Here is an 18642-nt window from a genome sequence, read left to right on the forward strand (position 1 = left end):
GTCCTTATGTTTTATTTTTGTTCATTTCTTTGCTTTACTCTTTATTTCTCCTCTTCTCAAGTCATTTTTTTCCTCCCTGTGCTTTACCTGTGTTGAGACGACGACTCCTTTTCTTTCAGTTCTTTTCTTCCCCTCCTCCTCGTCTCTCACATAATCCCGGCATGTTCTTTCCCAAAGAAAATCTAACAAACAAAAAGAAACAATGGAAGTTTTAACCCTTCTGACCTCTGCCCTTCTGTGTGTAGTGTGTTGTTTTTCTCCCTTATCCCTGTGCAGCACTCACACATTACCCAATTTTGACACAGGCCAAGTGGGCGGCGTCTATCACTCGATGATGTCACTGATGGACTCTGTTTTGTCAGTGATGGACAGCTGGGACTGTAGGAAGAAGGACGAGTGTTGTGCCCAGTGTAGCTGCCTAGTCTGCAGAAACCCCCAGCTCTTTTAAATTTGGGCGAAAGGAGGAAAAAAGATAAAAAAGAAAGAAAGAGAAGTCGATGTTTGTCATTCTTCCTGTGGTGTGCACGTCTCATATTTAAACCAATACCCTAAATTGAGGGGATACAGAGCGATGCTGCTGTACTTTCTCTGAAAGCCCTTCTGCTGTCTCTTGTTGTCTCTTAAGCTGATCGCAAGGACAAGTAGCATGGTACGGTCAACCTCAGGTTCTCTCCCGGTCATGTGGCATAATCTGTTATGATGTCTGAGGGTGGGGTCGTAGCTTTGGGACTGAGCTGGATGTTCCCCAGCACACATGCGTTTACACACAGACACACACACACACAAGCATGTTGCCAGACCGATATTGTAGTCAAATATGAGTGGACTGTGCTCGAAGCAGGTAGTCGTATCTTCTGCGGCAGGTAGTTCAGTTTCACCTCTTGTGTCTTTTTGTTTGAGTTGATGTTTCTGATGTCCTTATTTGAAAGTATTTGTCCTCATTAAACATTAGAAATATGGCATTGTCAGCTACAGACAAACGCTGCCACATATGTTCTCATCTCCAACCGTTACTTACATTATTCATAGTCTCCCTACTCAACCCTGCACTATTCACTGATACAGACATTTGACCTGAGAATAGATCATTAATAGCCCATTTCCACAGCAGGAACTCTTTCTGGAGCCCAGGAACCGTTGTAGGAAATTAAGGAAACTTATCTGTGACTATTTTAAGTTTCTTTGCCAAAACTAATTCCCTGGAGCAAACGGGTTTCCACTACAGGGCTAATTGGTCAACTCTCTCTGTAACTGTCTAACTTACCTACAACTTTATTCTGTATCTACATTAGGATAAGGATTGAACATTTTTCGTTATGTTGGACATTAAAAACACGTAAAGCACATAAAATGAACTCTGAGGCTGGAAGAGGGGGTAGAGACCATGAAACACAGCATGGTAACATTGTGAAACTCTTTGTACCCATTTATTACGTCTATTTAAGTATCAGCACGACAGTAGATGCAAAGAACAGCAGAGTGACTCAGTGTGGTTTCCACATTATATTGTCATATTTTAATCTATTGTGTGTCTAATCTTCATAGCTTTTCAGATGCTGTGCAAATGTAGACAGCTCCTGTGTTCCTGGAACTATTTGATTGAAATGGGCTATTAGTCTGCTTATGTTTAGTAGCTACAGTTTGTGTTCTTATTTCTTTTCAGTTGTGAGATAAAATTGTTTTGTGAATTCTTTGTTTTTCCTTTTATGTTGTTGAAACTGACAGGCTACATGTTAAAGGGCACCACAGGGGTTTATCTAGCTTGGAGTAAGAGCATTCAACTGTCTGTTATACTAAAGCTTGCCTGAGCCAGCTGATCCACTACGACACACATTCACTGACCTGTTCAGCTCAGGCCCCTGTCAGTCAGAGCAAACCCATCAGTCCCTCTCCTCTGTGATGTCTTTGAGTTGGGAAAGAATGCCTTCAGCTGGTTGGTGGCTATCTGTGACTGGCGTGTTTGTCTGTGATGTGCCGTCGTTCCATTGATACATGAGCATGAGCTGCTTTTGGTGTCTTGGTTTACTGTCCGGTTTTAACTTTCTTTCCTCTCATCCTTCATGTCAGGCCTCTTCTGCTGCTTTCTCCACTTTTTCCATACACTGCTTAGTGTGGTTACTCGTTCTCCTGTCTCTCTTTGAGCTGGAAAGTGTCATCTGCCTTCATTGAGCTGCTGTCATTATATTCATCATGTCTTGTCAGTTTCCCTCTGAACCAACCTTTAATCTGCCTTCCCTTTATCTTGTTGACTGTTTTCAGCGAGTCCCAGAGTCGGCAGACTTTTACTAATGGCTCTTTTCTTTAATACAGATTCAGCATGTAGTGACTCCTCCAAATCGAAGGTAATTTCCTCCTCTTATTTCATTTGAGATTTACATAAATCTGTTATTCCTCTGGCTTTCTATTTTTGAGTTTTCTGTCTTGGTTTTGAGTTTTCAGTGCTTTGTTGTTTCTGCATCAGCAGGGCTTGTGGGGGTCAGGGAAGGATCAGTGTAGCAAAGAGATGCTGCGCTCCTCCTTCTTCGCCAACCGCAAACGCAAGAAGCCCAAGGACAAAGCTCATCTCAGCAGCTCAGATGATGACCTGGATGCTGTGTTCCCCAAAAAGGAGCTCCCAGAGGAGAGTCAGCAGCAGTCTCTGTGGTGCCCAGATGGGCGGACCAAGGAGGAGGAAGAGGAGGAGGAGGGGGAGACGGATGAAACGAGTATAAAAGAGAAGCTCAGTGGCAGCTCAGAGGAACAGCTTGACAAAATCAACAGGAAAGGCTCTCTTATGTCACAGCCTTCTCCCTCCCTTCCTCCCAAACACATTTGCTCCACCCACCAAACCGACTCCCCCTACGCCTCTCCCTCCCATTCACCAAACCTCAGCTACCGCACTCCAATGACTCAACAGTCGTCTCTATCAGACCCGCCGTCAAACTTCGATGATACAGTGTCTGACCTCGGTACGATGAACAGCACCAGCTCTCAGGCCTCGGTGCCGAGAGCGAGGCGTGGCAGAACAGTTGCTCTTTGTCCAGAGGCTGGTCCCAGCGGGCTAGGAGCTGAGGTCTGCTCTATCACCTCTGACTACTCCACCACCTCCTCCATGACATTCCTGACAGGAGCTGAGCTCAGCACCCTCAGTCCTGAAGTGCAGTCTGTGGCTGAAAGCAGGGGTGGAGATGATGCAGATGACGAGAGAAGTGAGCTTATCAGCGAGGGAAGGCCGATGGAGACGGATAGCGAGAGCGACCTGTCCGTGTTTGCAGTGAGGAAGTCTGATCAGAAAGAAGTGCAGCCAGCATCACAACCTCTCCCCTCCCACAGACTCATCGAATGTGATACGCTCTCCAGAAAGAAAGCCAAACAGAAAACTGACAGCGAGTCATCACTGGACGGAGCTCGAAGCGATAAAGATTCCAACAAACTATCACGTGTTATGGGGTCAGCTAAAGGTCGTTCTACTGGCAGCCTCAGCTCCTCATCTCGTAGTGAGCTGGATAAGACGGACCCTGCTTGGAAGCTGAAGATCACTGACCGGCTGAAGGTGCGTCTGAGAATGTCTGTGGATGACATGTTTGGTGTGGGCAGCCAGAGGAGCCGGACCCCAGAGGGCCGCAGTAAGAAGAAGAACATCAGACGCAGACACACAATGGGTGGTCAGAGGGACTTCGAAGAGCTGTCTGTTTTGGGAGACTGGCCGCAGCAGGTGGGTATTAGTTCAGGCTCTCGATCAGAGCTCTCAGCGGTGGACCGGCTGAAGCCAAAGTGCAGCTCTCAGGACTTCTCCATTGGGGACTGGATTGCCCGCGAGCGCCACCGAACCAGCAATCCAGAAGTCAGCCTGGACTTTGTTGAACAGCAGGGGATGCTAAGCAGCACAAACTCCCAAAACCTTGGAGCATCGTCCTCTTCTGAACTCCCACATCGTTCAGCTGAGGTGTTGAACGGGGACATCCCCCAGAGTAAAAATCTGAGCCTTTCAGCCACTGCTCACCCACATAAACTCACCAGTTCCCAGGTGGTCCATTCACGATTCTATCAATACCTGTGAGACGTGCTGGGCGTGTGTGACTGTGTATGTTTTCTGTCTGTGACATGTGTACGTACTTGGGAGTCTGTCACTATATAAAGTCTGTTGTGTGACCAATGTTCGTGAATGAGCATGTTGTATCAAAATGATCTGGATTGTGTGTTTTGTAACTGGTGCGTGTGTGTGTGTCTGTATGTGTGTGTTTGTGAAAAGAGAACTACTGCACACAGGGATTGTTTATCCTATGTATAAGGCATGGAACAAAATGTTATTTAGACTTTTAAAAAAAAAAGTTTTTTTTCTTTATAAATGACAAACGACTTTGAGACGGCTCATCTGGAGGACTTCTTCCTCCCAAAATAATTCCCCTATTATGCTGAAGATTTAGGACCTGTTGCTCATTAAACAATGAGCCTGTGAAATCTGTGCGAGGAAGTGTCAACTCTCAGAGTTGGGATTGTTTAGAGGTTTAGCTAAGTGGCTTTAAGGATGAACTGCCTTTCAGAACGAATAGGAAGTAGTTAAAATAGAGTTTTAGTATTGCAGAGGAACTATTTTTGTGTAAAGAAAGTTATGTTCAAAGTCAGCAGGTCTCTCAGTAACCAAATGAAGAATGTACAGACATGCTTGCTGTCACACTGACTAAAAGCTTTAGATGCTTGCGTTTCATTCTAAAGTGTACATATCCCTATTTTTCTGTGTACTTGAATTGTGTTTTTGGTACAGCCTGTGTGTGGACTGCCTATAAGCTCTCTGCTTTCAAAGGGGCCTTTCCAAAGGTACAAAAGTGACAAGGAAACACTGGACTTATGCAAATGGAAATACAGTTCTTATTGTTCCCAGTTATGTGAACAACATCCCTCTGATGCAAACGTTACGCTGTGTTATAGTGTTTGTGGTTCACGCATCTGTCAGTGACTGGCAGTAGATTAAAAAGAGGAAGAAAAAGAAAATGAGTAATCAAATCAGAAAAAGAAATCATGTTTCTTCACAATAGGAAGTGCCTCACAATGAAATGTTATGGGTGCCATAGTGTCTTTGTTGAGATACACGAAGATGTTACTGTGAATGACATTTTTTTTTATTGTCGACTCTCAGTCATTCTTCAGGTTATGTTGTAACAAAATGCAGAGCTTCCATTCCTTAGGCATTCCACTCTGGTCTTAACATGTTTTTATACTTTATTTTTTTTCCGTTTTAGTTTTCTTTCACTTCTTTTTTTTTAATTTTAAGAGAACTTGAATTTTAAATATTGTAAAATAAGTAACTTAAATGTACATATACATGCCATGTTTTAGCTGCTTTACTTTTCATTTCCATCAGATTGCAGAAGTACAGTATTTTGAGATGACGGTGATGCTCATGTGGCCTGTGTGGGTGTTGTGGGCAGTTTGGTACTTCTCTGTGGAGAGAGGTCCATGCAGGAGGAAACACTTCATTGAGCTGGACCATTTGTGTTAATGCTAAGTTCCTCTGGTGTGCACAGAATCCTGAAACACTGGAAATAAATTTTGTCAATGGCAGATATCCTTGGATATTTTTTTATTGCATTGTAGGAACTGACGATCTGTTTGTAAAATTTAATCACAGATTGACAGAACATAACAATGTATACCTGCCCTAGAAGTTCAGGTTTTATTGTTGAGTGTTTAATCACATTAAACCTAATGTGGTTTTGATCCATGTTTGTTGTTATTAATTTAGTTCACCTTGTAGACATGTGTTCACTTAATTCACATTAATTTTAGAAAGCCACATTAAACTTATTGTGATTTCAAACAAAATATGAAACTCTTAACAGGGATAAATACGTCACTGATGGAACGGATGTCCGATTCTTTTCATTTGACTGAAAAGTTTAAACTTTAAGTTTTGGAAATTGTGCATCTAGTAATTGTATCTGTTTTAAAACTTGAAATTAATTAGCTGGCGTTTCCTTGCCTGTTACATTTAGATTTGTTTTCATTTTTCTATTTAATTCAGGTGAAAGTGAAGTTTTTGTTTGCTTTGTATTTGACTTGGTTTAACAGAACATTGACAGAAGAGGTTTGATCCATCTTCACCTTTGTTGAATTGATTTGATTTTTTTTTTTTTTTGTAGTTTATTTGTGTTTTTTTTTCTTTAAAAAAAAATCTAAATTTAGCAACTTAAATGCCATTGAAACGCTGAACTGTCATTTCTATTTGAGTATTTCCACTGTCCACAAGAGGGCACATCAGTAAAACAATGTCTTAGGACAAAGTCACACACTTTGGAGGCAAATGCAACAAAACATACATTTCAAAATGCTTTATATACAAGTTGCACATACAACATAAAGATTTAAACAGTAGAAGATTTATACAGTTTGTACATCAGCTGACTAGAAACCACTGACAATAGTAACAGAACGTGGGGAGAGAGTTGAGCTGTTTAACACACAAGTCAAAGAAATTCACAAAAATAAAACCCAGCACAGTTAACAGTACGGTAAATATACTGTATTTGCAAACTAAATATTGATATTTTGTAAGTATAATACCATCTTTCATGACATTGTGACTTTGTCTTTAGTTCCTCCCACGTTTTGAGATAAAATGTGCCATACCATGCGTTTTTAGCTTTACTCCGTAATGAGGAAGAATCTAATCACATCCTGGTTTTGATTTATTAACAGAACGCACAGTTTAGACAAAGCCTATTCATATGTACTCTTTTTTATTGTCATGTGGGCTCCTAAATATAAACATTTTACCCACGGTAAGGCACAGTGACTAAAAGAACAAGTTGAATTCAGAAACACGAAGAGGAAAAAGGGTTTCATACTGTTTTTGTATTGACACATTATTGGTTTTTTCGGAGCACAACACAAATTAAACATTGTACCCTTGTTTTGAAAAGCAAAAGACCGATGCAGCCAGACATCCACTCAGACAAAGTACAATTGTAAGACAGACATTTTGAGAAACAAGTAGCAGTAATCATGAACACAATAATCAGTAAGTCAGATGTTAAAGGTTATTGGAAACTGGCAGCCTTTGAAAAGTAAAATCTCAACTTAATGAACTGAGCGTCACATGGAGATATTCTGTGCTGCTAAGCTCTCGATCCATGTGTCTGGTTTTGAGTGGGGACACGTTACTCTCTGGATGTTCTGTTGATCCTCTATCTGTCCACCAGAGGGAGTCCAGTTATTCCAATAGCAGAGAGAGCAATGACTGCTGCATGTGAGGTTGGTTCACTGTCTTTCTTACTGGCTTCCTCAGCAGCAGCCAGCATGAGGTGAGGACAGGGGATATAGGCAGAGGTCCCTTTTGCACATGCAGGTGCTGCAATTCAAAGTAGAGCTATAATCGGACTGGACGGCATGTGGTGTTGGTTGACTGGGGCTAGAAAGATCTGTTGCATATTGTGCTGTTGTAGATTTCCGGGGCTGCTCTGATGAGCGGGTTTAACTGTTGTCCTCATCTTCTTCCTGCTGCTCCTCCGTCAGTACCTCCGGCACCCGGAAACACTCCTCGAAGAAGTTGACCAGAGATTGGCACAGGTGCTGCTGTGTCCCGTCGCTGTGTAGAAAGTGTCCTTCATCTGGGTAGATCTGCAGATTAATACAATTGGATTTACTTAAAGTTTACATTTTTAAATATCCTATGTCACCATTTTCTCCACACTCTAAGGTGGTGCTCAAATAGCTTTGAGTGTCTGAACTAACCTGTAGAGTATAGTTGGCCTTCTCGCTGATTAAATAGTTGATGAATTTGGCTGTGTGCTGGAAGTGAACCTTTTCTGTGGCAGCGGGGAGAGAAATATTAGACACTGAGCACAATTAAACAGAACTTCACACACTGTGGTGTTGAGAAACAATATATGAAGCAGGTCTGTTACCGTCAGCGGTTGGGTGGATTATCAAGTAGCGTTTATCCAGAAGCTGACCTGCTCTGTGTGCTAAATTAGCCATCTGAAGGAAAAAGAAAATCCACCATGTCAAGAACATCCTCTTAATAGTCAACCTTAACTCCGTCCCCATCTACTTTAGCAAAACAGCAAGGTAACAAGGAGATCAAGGAAGAGTTGAGTCATTACCGTATATACTCGAGAATCTGTCTTAGGGCCGAGGAACCGTTCTGAAAATGCAGACGCTGCAATTCAAAAAAAGAGATGAACAGGGTTCGAAAGATCAGGTGCTGTTAAACACTGTTCAGGGAGCATGACATCTAGATAAAAAAAATATCTGGGAAGTTATACCATATAGCTCAAAATCTGTGATAGGTGAGACGGCTGTTCCACATTTAAGCTGTGTAAACTCTTCCGAGCTCAAAAGCATTGTGGCTAAATATCCTCCATAGGCCTGAACAAAGAGACGAGACAACGAAACACATCAAGAAGTCTGATTAATTAGACTTTGTGACAATAATTTCCATGTGAGGCACTCTCTTTGAGCATCCTCCTTACCTTTCCATAAACTCCCATCCTGTTCTTATCAATGTATGGCTCTTTAGATATGAACCTGAAAAATGAAAGAAAATCAGTGCAACTATTAAGCCCGTGGCTGCATCCGTGCTCACGTTTCTAGTCGAAATCTGACCTCAGTGCCTCCAGTTGGTCCCTCTCCTCCAGCTTTCCCAGCTTCCTCCTGACTTTGTGCAGAAGGTTGGTGCCCTGAAAGCCGCTACCGTGGCCGTCAAAGCGGATCACGATGGTGCTGAAGCTACTGACCAGAGCCGTGGCCCAGTCCACCTGGAACTGCTCCGTCACCATCTGCCCACCAGGAGTACCATCCCTGTTGAATACAGAGACAGGATAGTGGAAAAAGACAAAAAAAGTCAATTGAAAGACATTTTTATAAAATAAATGGAAAAATGTCCGTACAAGAGTTGAACAACTCAACATTTGAATATTTTATACAGTTTCCTTCATTAAAGTAAAGTAATATCTAGTGCTTATAACATTATATCCTAGTGCTGAAATCATTCATTATTCCATTAGTTGAGAGATGGGTTTAATTAACTGGAAACTCTTAGTAATGAGGTTAATCTTGTAAAACATCAGCCGTTTCTAGCTGCTAATATGTGACTATTCTGTGGTTTTAGAAATTATTTTTATTTAAATATCTTGTGTTTGTTAGTCAAACATTCATTTGCTCGATGTGGTCTTTTCTTTACAGTAAATTTGCATCACAAACTGAGGGCGCGAGTTTTAAAGATGTACTACAGCTATAGATTAATCAAGTTGCATTATGGGAAATGTAGGATCTAGCATTTTTGAATTCCAACCCATACTACTAACTAAACTCAGAATATGCTAATCTATCTGTCTGGGAATCAGGGAAGTGATGCTCAATAAACAAGTAGAAATGCATCTTAGAGAAATGAGTTGTTATACTTACACTATTAGAAGTAAGGGGTAATGGGCTGTATCTACGAAACCAGCGGGTTTCAGAATCTGCATCGTCAGAGCTGCAACAGACAGGACACAGTCAAACTTAGATGAATGGCTGTAGTTGTAATAGCACATTAGCTAATTCAACACAAACACATACTGTAGTCGTCTATGGTGATGGTCTCATACTGCACTTTGGGCATCTGCATGCTGTTGTAGGTGACGTTTACTTTTTCATTTGTCTCCACGTCAAACACCTCTGCAGTTGAATAAAGAAACAGGCTCGATTTAAATCTCGGAATAACACATTTAGTCACCAGTGAATTCAGTACAGTTAGTCGTGCCTCTTCATGGGCAGTACAAAGACAACACTCACTCTGTTTGTCCTCGGTGCTGTGAACGGCCACACTCGGTATATCTGGGCCTATTAAAGGTAATTCATGAAAAATAATAAATAATAGATGTGATAATAGAAATTCATTTAATATGCATAACAAAATACCACACAACATGTCTCCGTCGAATCAGCGAGACTGCGAAACCCAACTTTTTCTGTGCGACTTCTCAGCGTTTCATCTTAAACAGGCCTCTCAGGCAGCGCCACAGTTAATAATCTACTTCCGTCCCATGAGGAAGCAACTTATTGTTTCACAGTAGAGCTACTCTCCAAAGATCCAATTAATGAAGAGAGCCACTGGCACTCTTCCTCTCTGGAGTGAGCCCTCGAAACAGATCAGCTTCCATGGAAACTGTGCTGCTATGTTACACTGTTGGAGCCAAAAGGGCAAAAAGAAAGCAATGACTAAGTCTCTGAGCAACACAAGGGAATCAGAAACAACGCAATGATAACCAGTCACGTTTATCAAACATTAAAAGCCACACACAGTCCACCAGCAGCTCACTTGACTGTATATTACTGCAGCTGATCAGACGAACCCAACAGTGGTTTGTGGGTATCTACTAATGTGCTGTTCAATAGAAGCTCTCAAACCTGACTTGGAGCTCTAATTCAATTACATTTGTACTGAACAAGGCTCTCTGCCTCCTCCAGAAGACCTTTATTCTCAGGAGTGCCGGGATGTAAAACACTCTCGTCTGCCGTTATAAAGAGCCTGTATAAAAGCCCTGACACGAGACATTCGGGGTTGAGGATGCTCACCTTTGCAGTTGAGTAAGAAGTACCGCATGTTGCGGCTGAATGAAACATCCACGTAGCCACACTTGAACTCGCAAGACAGGCAGCAGCGGTTGAATGGAGGGATTGTGTCGGCGCTGTGGGACGACACTGACTTAGTAAAGCTACACACTGCTGGCACTTGTGGAAAATCACTTCTAATATTAAAAAAAAAACCTTCTGTACCTGTATAAGTGTCGTCGTTTGGGGTCGTCCTCAGTGCTCAGGAAGTATCTGAAAACCATTCAAACAGTACGGTCAAATAGCCAAACTGCCACAACGCTGCTAAAAATACGTGAGCAAAAATATAAATGTCTCACATGAGGTTCCTCTCGTGATTGTAGGCCAAGATGCTAGTGACGTCCCAGTCTCCAGAAGTCAGGGACTGAAGTATGTCTGCGCTACTGTTGGGCTGGAAGAAAGTAACACAGTGAACAACTAAACAGTCTGTTCCAAGCCTCAAAGGACGAATAAGATATCAATAGTTTTGGAATTAGATACCATTGAGGTGGACATGGAGATGTGGAAAAACTTTCCTCTCCCGCCCTGAGGGATTGCCCTGGTAAAGAAGAACTTGTGTCCGTCTTGAGAAAACAGCGGTGCTTCATTCTGCAGAGAGGAGAGAATGAACCATCTGGATGTGCATTGCGTCTAAAACATGCCCTCAGGGCTTTTTGTATGTCTTATTATTTACTTGTTCAAGTAGTCTGTTTTTTAACTAACTGCTGCAGAACAGGAGCAGGAGGAGCAGTGTTTTATCACGTACCTGTCTGTGCAGCCAACTCTCACTCTCATCCTCATGTTTCTGGGGATTAAAAGAGCACACGGGTCAAAACGTTGTTGTTTTACATACGTTATGAACAGATCTGTCAGTACATATGAACAGAACTGAAGTCAGTTTCATAACCTTGGGGTGGTTCTCAAGATTTAACTTGTGAAGCAAAAGCATTTTTAAATAACTGACACCAAGTCCGGACTGACATTTAAACAGCAGGACGTCGCTGTGACTCAGTTTCACCTTAATGCAGACTCCTGTTGTAGCCTCACACAGTGTCAAGATGGAGTTGTTCTGGGCTCTGTTCAGCCAGTTGACAGCCAGTTTGGTGCTGGTCGCCCATTTCACCATGGTGATGTAATACTCCCCCCTAAAAAAAAAAAAAAAGACAACAAAACATTAACAAAAACATCAGCACCACTCACAAGCTCCGTCGCAACAACACTCACCCTATTCGGGGGTCATCAGGTTTCTTCATCAGCACCGTGTGCAGAGGACCGTTGAGGCTCACCACTGACAGGTGAACTACAGGGTTTTCCTCCCCAGCCTGCAAAGGTGAGAGCTGGATGTTTCTGATGTCTTCATTCAAGCTTTTGGTATTTAAAGAGCATTTTGTTGCTAACATTTCAGAGTATTGTTCACATTAGTTTTGCTTCTTTTCCAAAGTAAAACATCTCAGTGCTTCCCCCATGTCTGACAACATCAACATGATAACACCTGACTCGCCTTAGGGTAGTGATACTCCAGGCTGGTGGGGTACTGTGCTCCCGTGAAAAAGGGGACTTCCATCTTCGGCACCAGAGTGTCGTTGATGGTCATGTACGCCAGACGCAGTCCATCCGGAGACCACCAGTGTGCTATGTGGGTCTGCAGGATCTCCTCTGAAACAGAAAGCAACCAGAACATGTACTGCACACGCTGTAAATAATGCAGACACCTGAGCTACAAATTCCCTGTGATGTACTGCTTCACCTAAACACCATGCTGTGCTCTGCCTTCTGCTTTTCTATTAGTTGCTGTTTAATATAATCTTATAGTTAAGGACATTGTGCTATATTAATCAATGAAACAGGAAGGCTTTCAATGCCCTAACTTGATCTGTTGTTTAAGGTTTTGTTGGTCGGTGGTGGAAAACAAAGCCCTGAATGTGGCTTTGATCGATTGACAGGCTTACGGTAACTGAGAGAGTTGACATTTTAGAGGAAACCAAGACAAAAAGTACAGTAAGACCTCCTTGCAAAGGCTCTGCACTTGCTCTGTTTAACATTTCAGTGTGAAAGCAGTTCCCCTGATGAGTCGCGTTCGTCCAGCAGGGGGCAGAAGAGCTTTGTGAAAAGCCCTTCCAGTGAACACTGAGCTGTACCTTACATGTGGAGATCCAAACAAGAAAAAAAAAAATCCTTTTTACAGGGAAAAAGATCAGCCTTGATGAGAACTTTGTGATTTTCTTACCTCTGATGTTGTCAATTATTTTTTTTTCTATTACGGTGAATTCAGGGGCTGAAGCCTGTTATAACATGGTCAGAGTGGGAAAAAGAGACTGTTCAGTGTTGAATTCTCAACATTTGATTAGATCTCCCTCTCTGGCAAACTGGTTTGTTGTGGTGGGATTTCCAAGGCCTGTGCCCACAGAACATCAGCCTACACTGAATTCTATAACCAAGGAGAAGCACAACATGCAATTAGCAGTATTCATTATTTTTAATGAAAGGAGGAGTATCTTTTAATAAAACTCCCTACATGTTGCTCTTTAACAATGCTCCTACTGTTAACACCGCCCATAGAATCCACACTGAATCAGCAGTTAACACAAAACAAAACCATTAGCATTTGCTGCAGCACCTTCACAGAACGGGGGGGTGGGGTTTGCGTCGGTTGTCTCCACACATCAAACACGACACGTCGGTGTTGCGGTGCTGTGGATCGACTGTGAGGTTCGATGTGATACTTTGCCTTCTGTGCACGGTGTTGTACTGAGGCCACTTGTGTTGACCAAAACCTACAAACCTGCACATGTGCAGATATCTGCAAATGTTAAAGAAATAATCCTACACATCATATCTCACACAACAACCTCTCTCCACTATCCTCCCTCTTAAACCCACAACTCTACAGTGTGAGAAACTTTCCGATTTTAATCCCATGACTTAACTGTGATCAGAGTGAGAACGTGAACGATTGCTAATAATTCATTATGACAACGGAGGAATAATTATTTTTGCACTGATCAACATCAAAGCTCTGATATAATTATGTTTTGGGGCAAGGATTGTTTAAACCCAGAAGTCTGTGCTTGGATATACAGTAAGTTTCTTTTAATACAGCAGCTGTCACTGCCTCATGTAAAATATTCTATTCGATGCAGAACTGCAGCTATAAAAATGCCATGATTTGTATCAATATAATATGATACACTAACTTCAATGAAATGTGGAACTAGCTGATGCGGTGTAGGACTTTCATGCATGTGTAAAATGATTTTGTTCCTCACCAGCTACAGTGTGTAAGCTGAAGCATCTTAGATGCTGAAAAACCAACTAATTAGACTTCTGTCGAGCCTTTCTGGGAGATTTAGTGACCAATTTATTAAATGTATTTTGAAAATGAATGTGGCCCCAGATATTACTGCAAATGACTTGAAGCTAGTGCACTAATCTAGCAACTATGCTACTGTTATAGGAACATTTGCTTCTAATTCTCTCACTCAAATTTGAGGATTTCCGATTGATCAGCCCCAAATACTTCAAAGCAACAAAGCAGCTTCACCTTGAACCACCTTCAAACAACTTCTGCCAAACTACAGTATCTCACCAGAACAACATCGTACACACCGTGAGGGCTATAAGAAGTGTGTGTGTGTGTGTGTGTGTGTGTAAAACAACATTTGTTTCTGTGAGACGATCTGTTATCCACTGAAAATAAAATCCATGGAACATAGTGAGAAAACCCAGCAAGGCAAATCTTTCTTTAGCACTGAAAATGGATTACGTCTTCCACGTTATGTTCTGTGTCTACAACAAAGAAATAATCCCATTAATGGAAAACCGATTAGAGCCAACCCTGAAGTAGTCCATGGACTGTAACAGAATTATATCTGTCATAATAACTGGCATTTTGCAATTACATTTCACAATTACACTGAAATTATTATTCCCCAAACATCCCCTGAAAAAAATCGAATAATTATTACAATGCCTAGAATAGAAGTTGTCACTTATTCAAAAAGACACCTCTAAACTCCGTTATAGATGAAGGCACGGTGGAAATACTAGTCTCGAATGAGGCAGCGTTATATGTAAACAAAGCCATATTTAAGTGGTATCTAATTGGAATGTGAGTCTCACATGCGACGTAATCAGATAAATGTCTCGCATTAAATTACAAGTATGCTGGCGTGTGAACATCTGCTGAGTGAGATCGCAGTGTTGCAGACATGAATTAATTAAAATCGCTTCAGCACAAAGACAAGCTATGGGAAGTCTAGAGAAGGAGGAGCACCGAAACGTAGCCAGCTGTGCGCTTTCGAACGGAATCGTGCACACAAACACCCGGCAAGCCTCGGGGATGGGGAAGTAGGGAGGGCAGGTGTCACGAGATGACATTAAAACGCCCAATTTAAATTAAAACACTATACCTTGTATTTCTTAAAGTTTGTGGACACCACTAACCTCACATGTAAGACGTGTGAGACATTTTCCACTTTTATTCACTCAATGTATTGTGAAGTGTCAGAACTTGTACACGTCATTCACTTTCTTCATTGCTGTGAAGTGAGAATGGTGCGGCACTGCATGGTGCTGTCATATTCTGGGCACTGTTTTATTTTGCTGTAATGTTCTGCAGTTGTCTTACCCTCGTACAGCCAGTCAGCAAGGCCGTTGAAGACGACTCCCTCTTGACCGGTGGAAACCAGGCGGATCGTTCGGCTCTCTATTGTCGATTTATAATAGATGTTGTTTTCAAATATGAAGATCTGGACAGAGAAAAGCAGAGCAATCACTATAAACTGTTCCCTGCATAAGAATAATTAGGTGTTTTACTCTATTTTGTTAAATTTATCATTTCCTTTTCTTTCTAGCACAAAGATGCATTTTTCCCTCAGTCTCTGTATCTCCCATTTCCCTATCTGCAGAACAAGCCTTTGCGCCACACATTGTGACTCTTTATCACAACAGGACTTTATCTTAATCCAGATAAACATGCAGCTACCCATTCAAAGACACTTACTTAAGACATCTGATAAATACAGTCTCACACCTGCTTTAAGCGCCGTGTTAACCGAGTTTGCATCATTGCAGTTTTTGGATTCCTCTGTGACTGAAGCCCTATTAAAGGCTATTAAAGCCATACCCGAGCACAAACATAGCACTTTTCCCCCAGTGTTTATAGAGACATTATGCTGTCTGCTTGAGGTAGACGATGGCTGAGCTAAACTGAGGGTTACACTGCTGATTTAAGCCCCTCAGTGCCAGCGATGGCAGTTCCTGAAGGACCAAAGACACCACTGGCAGATGAGTGTGTGACACTTAAACCCTCTGTCAGTCCACTCTAGTATTTTGCTGCTTCGCCTGGTGCCAGTATGAGGAGAATGAATGTGGGATTGATTGGTATCTGAAGCTGAGGCCACATTTGGTGTGACTGGGCTGTCAGCTGAAATCTCACTACTTACAAAAGGTGCTAAGACAACGAAGCTGGCCTTGCCTTTGCAGCCCCTTCGGAGGAGACTGGGAATCTAAGCCTCAAATTGCTGCCACAAGAACCAAAACAGGGAAAGACATGGCTCCTTTTGCTCTGATCTGTGGCTGCTGTTGAGAAAATCAAAGTTCCATATTGTGGGATCAACATCTGAGGAAAACAGATCAATGCAGTGCTGCAAAGGAAGCTGGTGGTTGGCGAACGTCGCAAAATCACCATGAGACATAAGAAACATTATAGGCTTCTTTTAGAGTGGTACATAAGAATTTAACTCTCAGTACTCTAAATATAATAATTGTACCTTGACAGAAGATGACACAAAACCTATACTAAGCTGATTAAAGGAAATACATGAAGTCTCCAGGTTAAAAGGACTCATTGCAGCATTTAGTTGCAAATGATCCCCAGTGGCCGCAGAAAATTGGAATAATATGTAAACAGGTTGTCATCTCTTGACTTATCACTCTTCAAGGGTGACATGAGAGAAAAGAGAATAAGCAAAAGGCTTCTGGAAAGAGGCATTTCAAAAGGATGGAGAGATGAAAGAAGCAACTTCAAAGATACCTGTGGAGCTTGAATAGCAGGGTTCCTTATCTGTGTTTGGACACGTCTACATGTGCACGAATGTTGCTTTTATTTTCTGTGAAATATTGTCGAATTTGACCAAATTATACTTTCATTTAGTTTCAATTTTATCCCTTAAACTCTTCGTCTCCTCCTCTTTTGTGTCAGTATAAGCGCTTTCTCAGGTGTGTGTGTGTGTGTGTGTGTGCGTGCACTGATTGCTCTGTCACGGTAGAGTAATTGCTTGTGGTTCACTAAGGGGAGTGTCGCAGGAGTCATCTCCCTTCGCTTCCCACTGTACACGCGACGCTTCACTGCACACAGTCATGCTGCCACAAACCTCTTATTTTTACCCGCTGAGGAAACACTTGATGATTAATTGCTCAGATTCTGATAAACTTTAATGGGAAATCATTATACTCACAACCTGCGACTAAAAAAAAGGAAACACGTCCGACATCTCCAGGTCACACGGAGACAAAAGACACGAGCTCTTTTCCTCAGCTGTTCATTAATTCAATCAGCTACACTACTACCATGTGCTAATTAATCAGCTTTTTTTCCCCCTGAGGTAGAAAACTCTCATCATACATTTGAAATGTTCACATTTTTTTTTTATTGCAATGCATCTGTAATTTGAGCAAATGATGCTAATAGGAGCAAATATGTAGGAAAAGAAAACCTTGAAGTAACAGCTAATAAGGCACGACGCTGTCTGCACCACAATCATAACTGAAGCTAAAGTCAACAAGAAAAAAAACAAGTGGAGCACTGAGTTAGGTGAGAGAGTTTACCAAAAGATTATCAGCAGCTTGAATTAATAGCGCATTAAACTTTAAGCTCATTAAAGGATGAGGCGTCATTTACATTTTTCCTACAGTCAAACAAACCCCATGAATGAAAAATGAGAAGCAACAATGTGTCTGTGAACGCTCTGACTTTCACTCTTCTGTCTCTGTACCTGGGCTATTTACAAGTAGCAACTGGTTCCCACTGAAGACGCTAATCCTTCCTAAAGGAGCTGGGAACTGTAGTTTTAGCAAATTAAAGCACATTGGGTGCACTCGTAAGAGTTTGTGCCAATGTTTATTCAAACACAGAATCATTTTTGATTTGGGTGTTTTAAGTGTTTTTTTTTTTGTTTGTTTGTTTGTTTGTTTTTGTAGTAAAAATGTTATTTTGTAATGACGTTTCTCTGTCTGTTTGTGTCCGTCACTATTCATTTGGTCTATCTGCCCCCTGTCAGTTCCTATTCCGGCACTAGATGTCCCTGTTCTTCCCCTCGCTTCCCACCTCCCAGTGCCTGGGTATAATATTACCTCGTTACCTGTTCCTGAATTGACCTGTGTCTGACAACACCACGTGTTTCTGATCTTCTACCAGGACATTTGGACTGTTGTTTGAACCCGTTTGCTGATTTGGACAGTTTTACCCAGTTTGACTCCCACGTGTTTGTCTCCTGTCCTCCCTGTCAGTCAGTATCCACCTGAACTTTGTGTAAACCTGTAAGTAAATCTACACCAACCGAATTGCCTGTTGGGTCCTTTCTACTTGAGTTTCTTACACCTTTTCTTGACCAACCACTCCATCAGACCCACTTCCTTTCTAGACATTGTGGCAACACTACTAACACTAATAAATGTTACGCTAATAGAGCCTTGTGACTACGTTACTAATGGGTGTTTGCTGCGGTTTTCACTGCCGTTTTCTTCGGAGGAATGTCTCAGACAAAATATGCCATTCAGTCAAGTTTAAGTTATTGGTGTTTTCTGATGCACCAGTTTGTTTGCAAAGGGTTAAAAACACAACATTGAAGGATTTTCACAAAAAAAAAAAAGTAAAAATAAATCACAAAATGGTTTCATCACAAAAAAGGGACTACAATGTGTGGCTGACCTTCTCTGAAGTTTATTAAAAACTCTAATTATGTTTTATTGAATTCACCAATAGTTCCACCACTACTGTTTAATTTATAATATTCTCTATAATTTCCATGGGCAGCTTGTTAAAAATGAGTAATATTAAAAAAAAGTCCCTTTTTTGGATGGAGAGAAACT

General features: G+C 41.7%; 2 protein-coding genes across 4 annotated transcripts in view; one reads left to right on the forward strand and one right to left on the reverse strand.

Moving 5' to 3' along the window:
• Window positions 1-5701, forward strand: part of arhgap21b (Rho GTPase activating protein 21b) — a 34803-nt gene extending 29102 nt beyond the window's left edge. Inside the window, exons 23-24 of one of the 2 annotated variants that reach the window (XM_026374129.2) lie at window positions 2311-2342; window positions 2462-5701. In XM_026374129.2, the coding sequence (XP_026229914.1) occupies window positions 2311-2342; window positions 2462-4039 (1610 nt within the window). In that variant the 3' untranslated portion in view covers window positions 4040-5701. The remainder of the gene's footprint in view (window positions 1-2310; window positions 2343-2461) is intronic. The other variant, XM_026374130.2, reaches the window with a different exon arrangement.
• A 1164-nt stretch (window positions 5702-6865) lies between these two features.
• LOC113171352 (dipeptidyl aminopeptidase-like protein 6) overlaps window positions 6866-18642 on the reverse strand; it is a 46911-nt gene continuing 35134 nt past the window's right edge. For both annotated transcript variants that reach the window (XM_026373651.1, XM_026373652.1), the window contains exons 8-26: window positions 15179-15299; window positions 12053-12207; window positions 11776-11873; window positions 11570-11696; window positions 11318-11356; window positions 11053-11160; window positions 10872-10963; window positions 10738-10785; window positions 10537-10649; window positions 9754-9801; window positions 9538-9636; window positions 9385-9454; window positions 8584-8778; window positions 8451-8505; window positions 8244-8346; window positions 8082-8137; window positions 7884-7956; window positions 7711-7784; window positions 6866-7596 (exon numbers count right to left, since the gene is read on the reverse strand). In XM_026373651.1, the coding sequence (XP_026229436.1) occupies window positions 7450-7596; window positions 7711-7784; window positions 7884-7956; window positions 8082-8137; window positions 8244-8346; window positions 8451-8505; window positions 8584-8778; window positions 9385-9454; window positions 9538-9636; window positions 9754-9801; window positions 10537-10649; window positions 10738-10785; window positions 10872-10963; window positions 11053-11160; window positions 11318-11356; window positions 11570-11696; window positions 11776-11873; window positions 12053-12207; window positions 15179-15299 (1821 nt within the window). In that variant the 3' untranslated portion in view covers window positions 6866-7449. The remainder of the gene's footprint in view (window positions 7597-7710; window positions 7785-7883; window positions 7957-8081; window positions 8138-8243; window positions 8347-8450; window positions 8506-8583; window positions 8779-9384; window positions 9455-9537; window positions 9637-9753; window positions 9802-10536; window positions 10650-10737; window positions 10786-10871; window positions 10964-11052; window positions 11161-11317; window positions 11357-11569; window positions 11697-11775; window positions 11874-12052; window positions 12208-15178; window positions 15300-18642) is intronic.

The sequence above is a fragment of the Anabas testudineus genome, chromosome 17 (assembly GCF_900324465.2).
Source record: "Anabas testudineus chromosome 17, fAnaTes1.2, whole genome shotgun sequence".
In the NCBI taxonomy this organism is placed as follows: domain Eukaryota; kingdom Metazoa; phylum Chordata; class Actinopteri; order Anabantiformes; family Anabantidae; genus Anabas; species Anabas testudineus.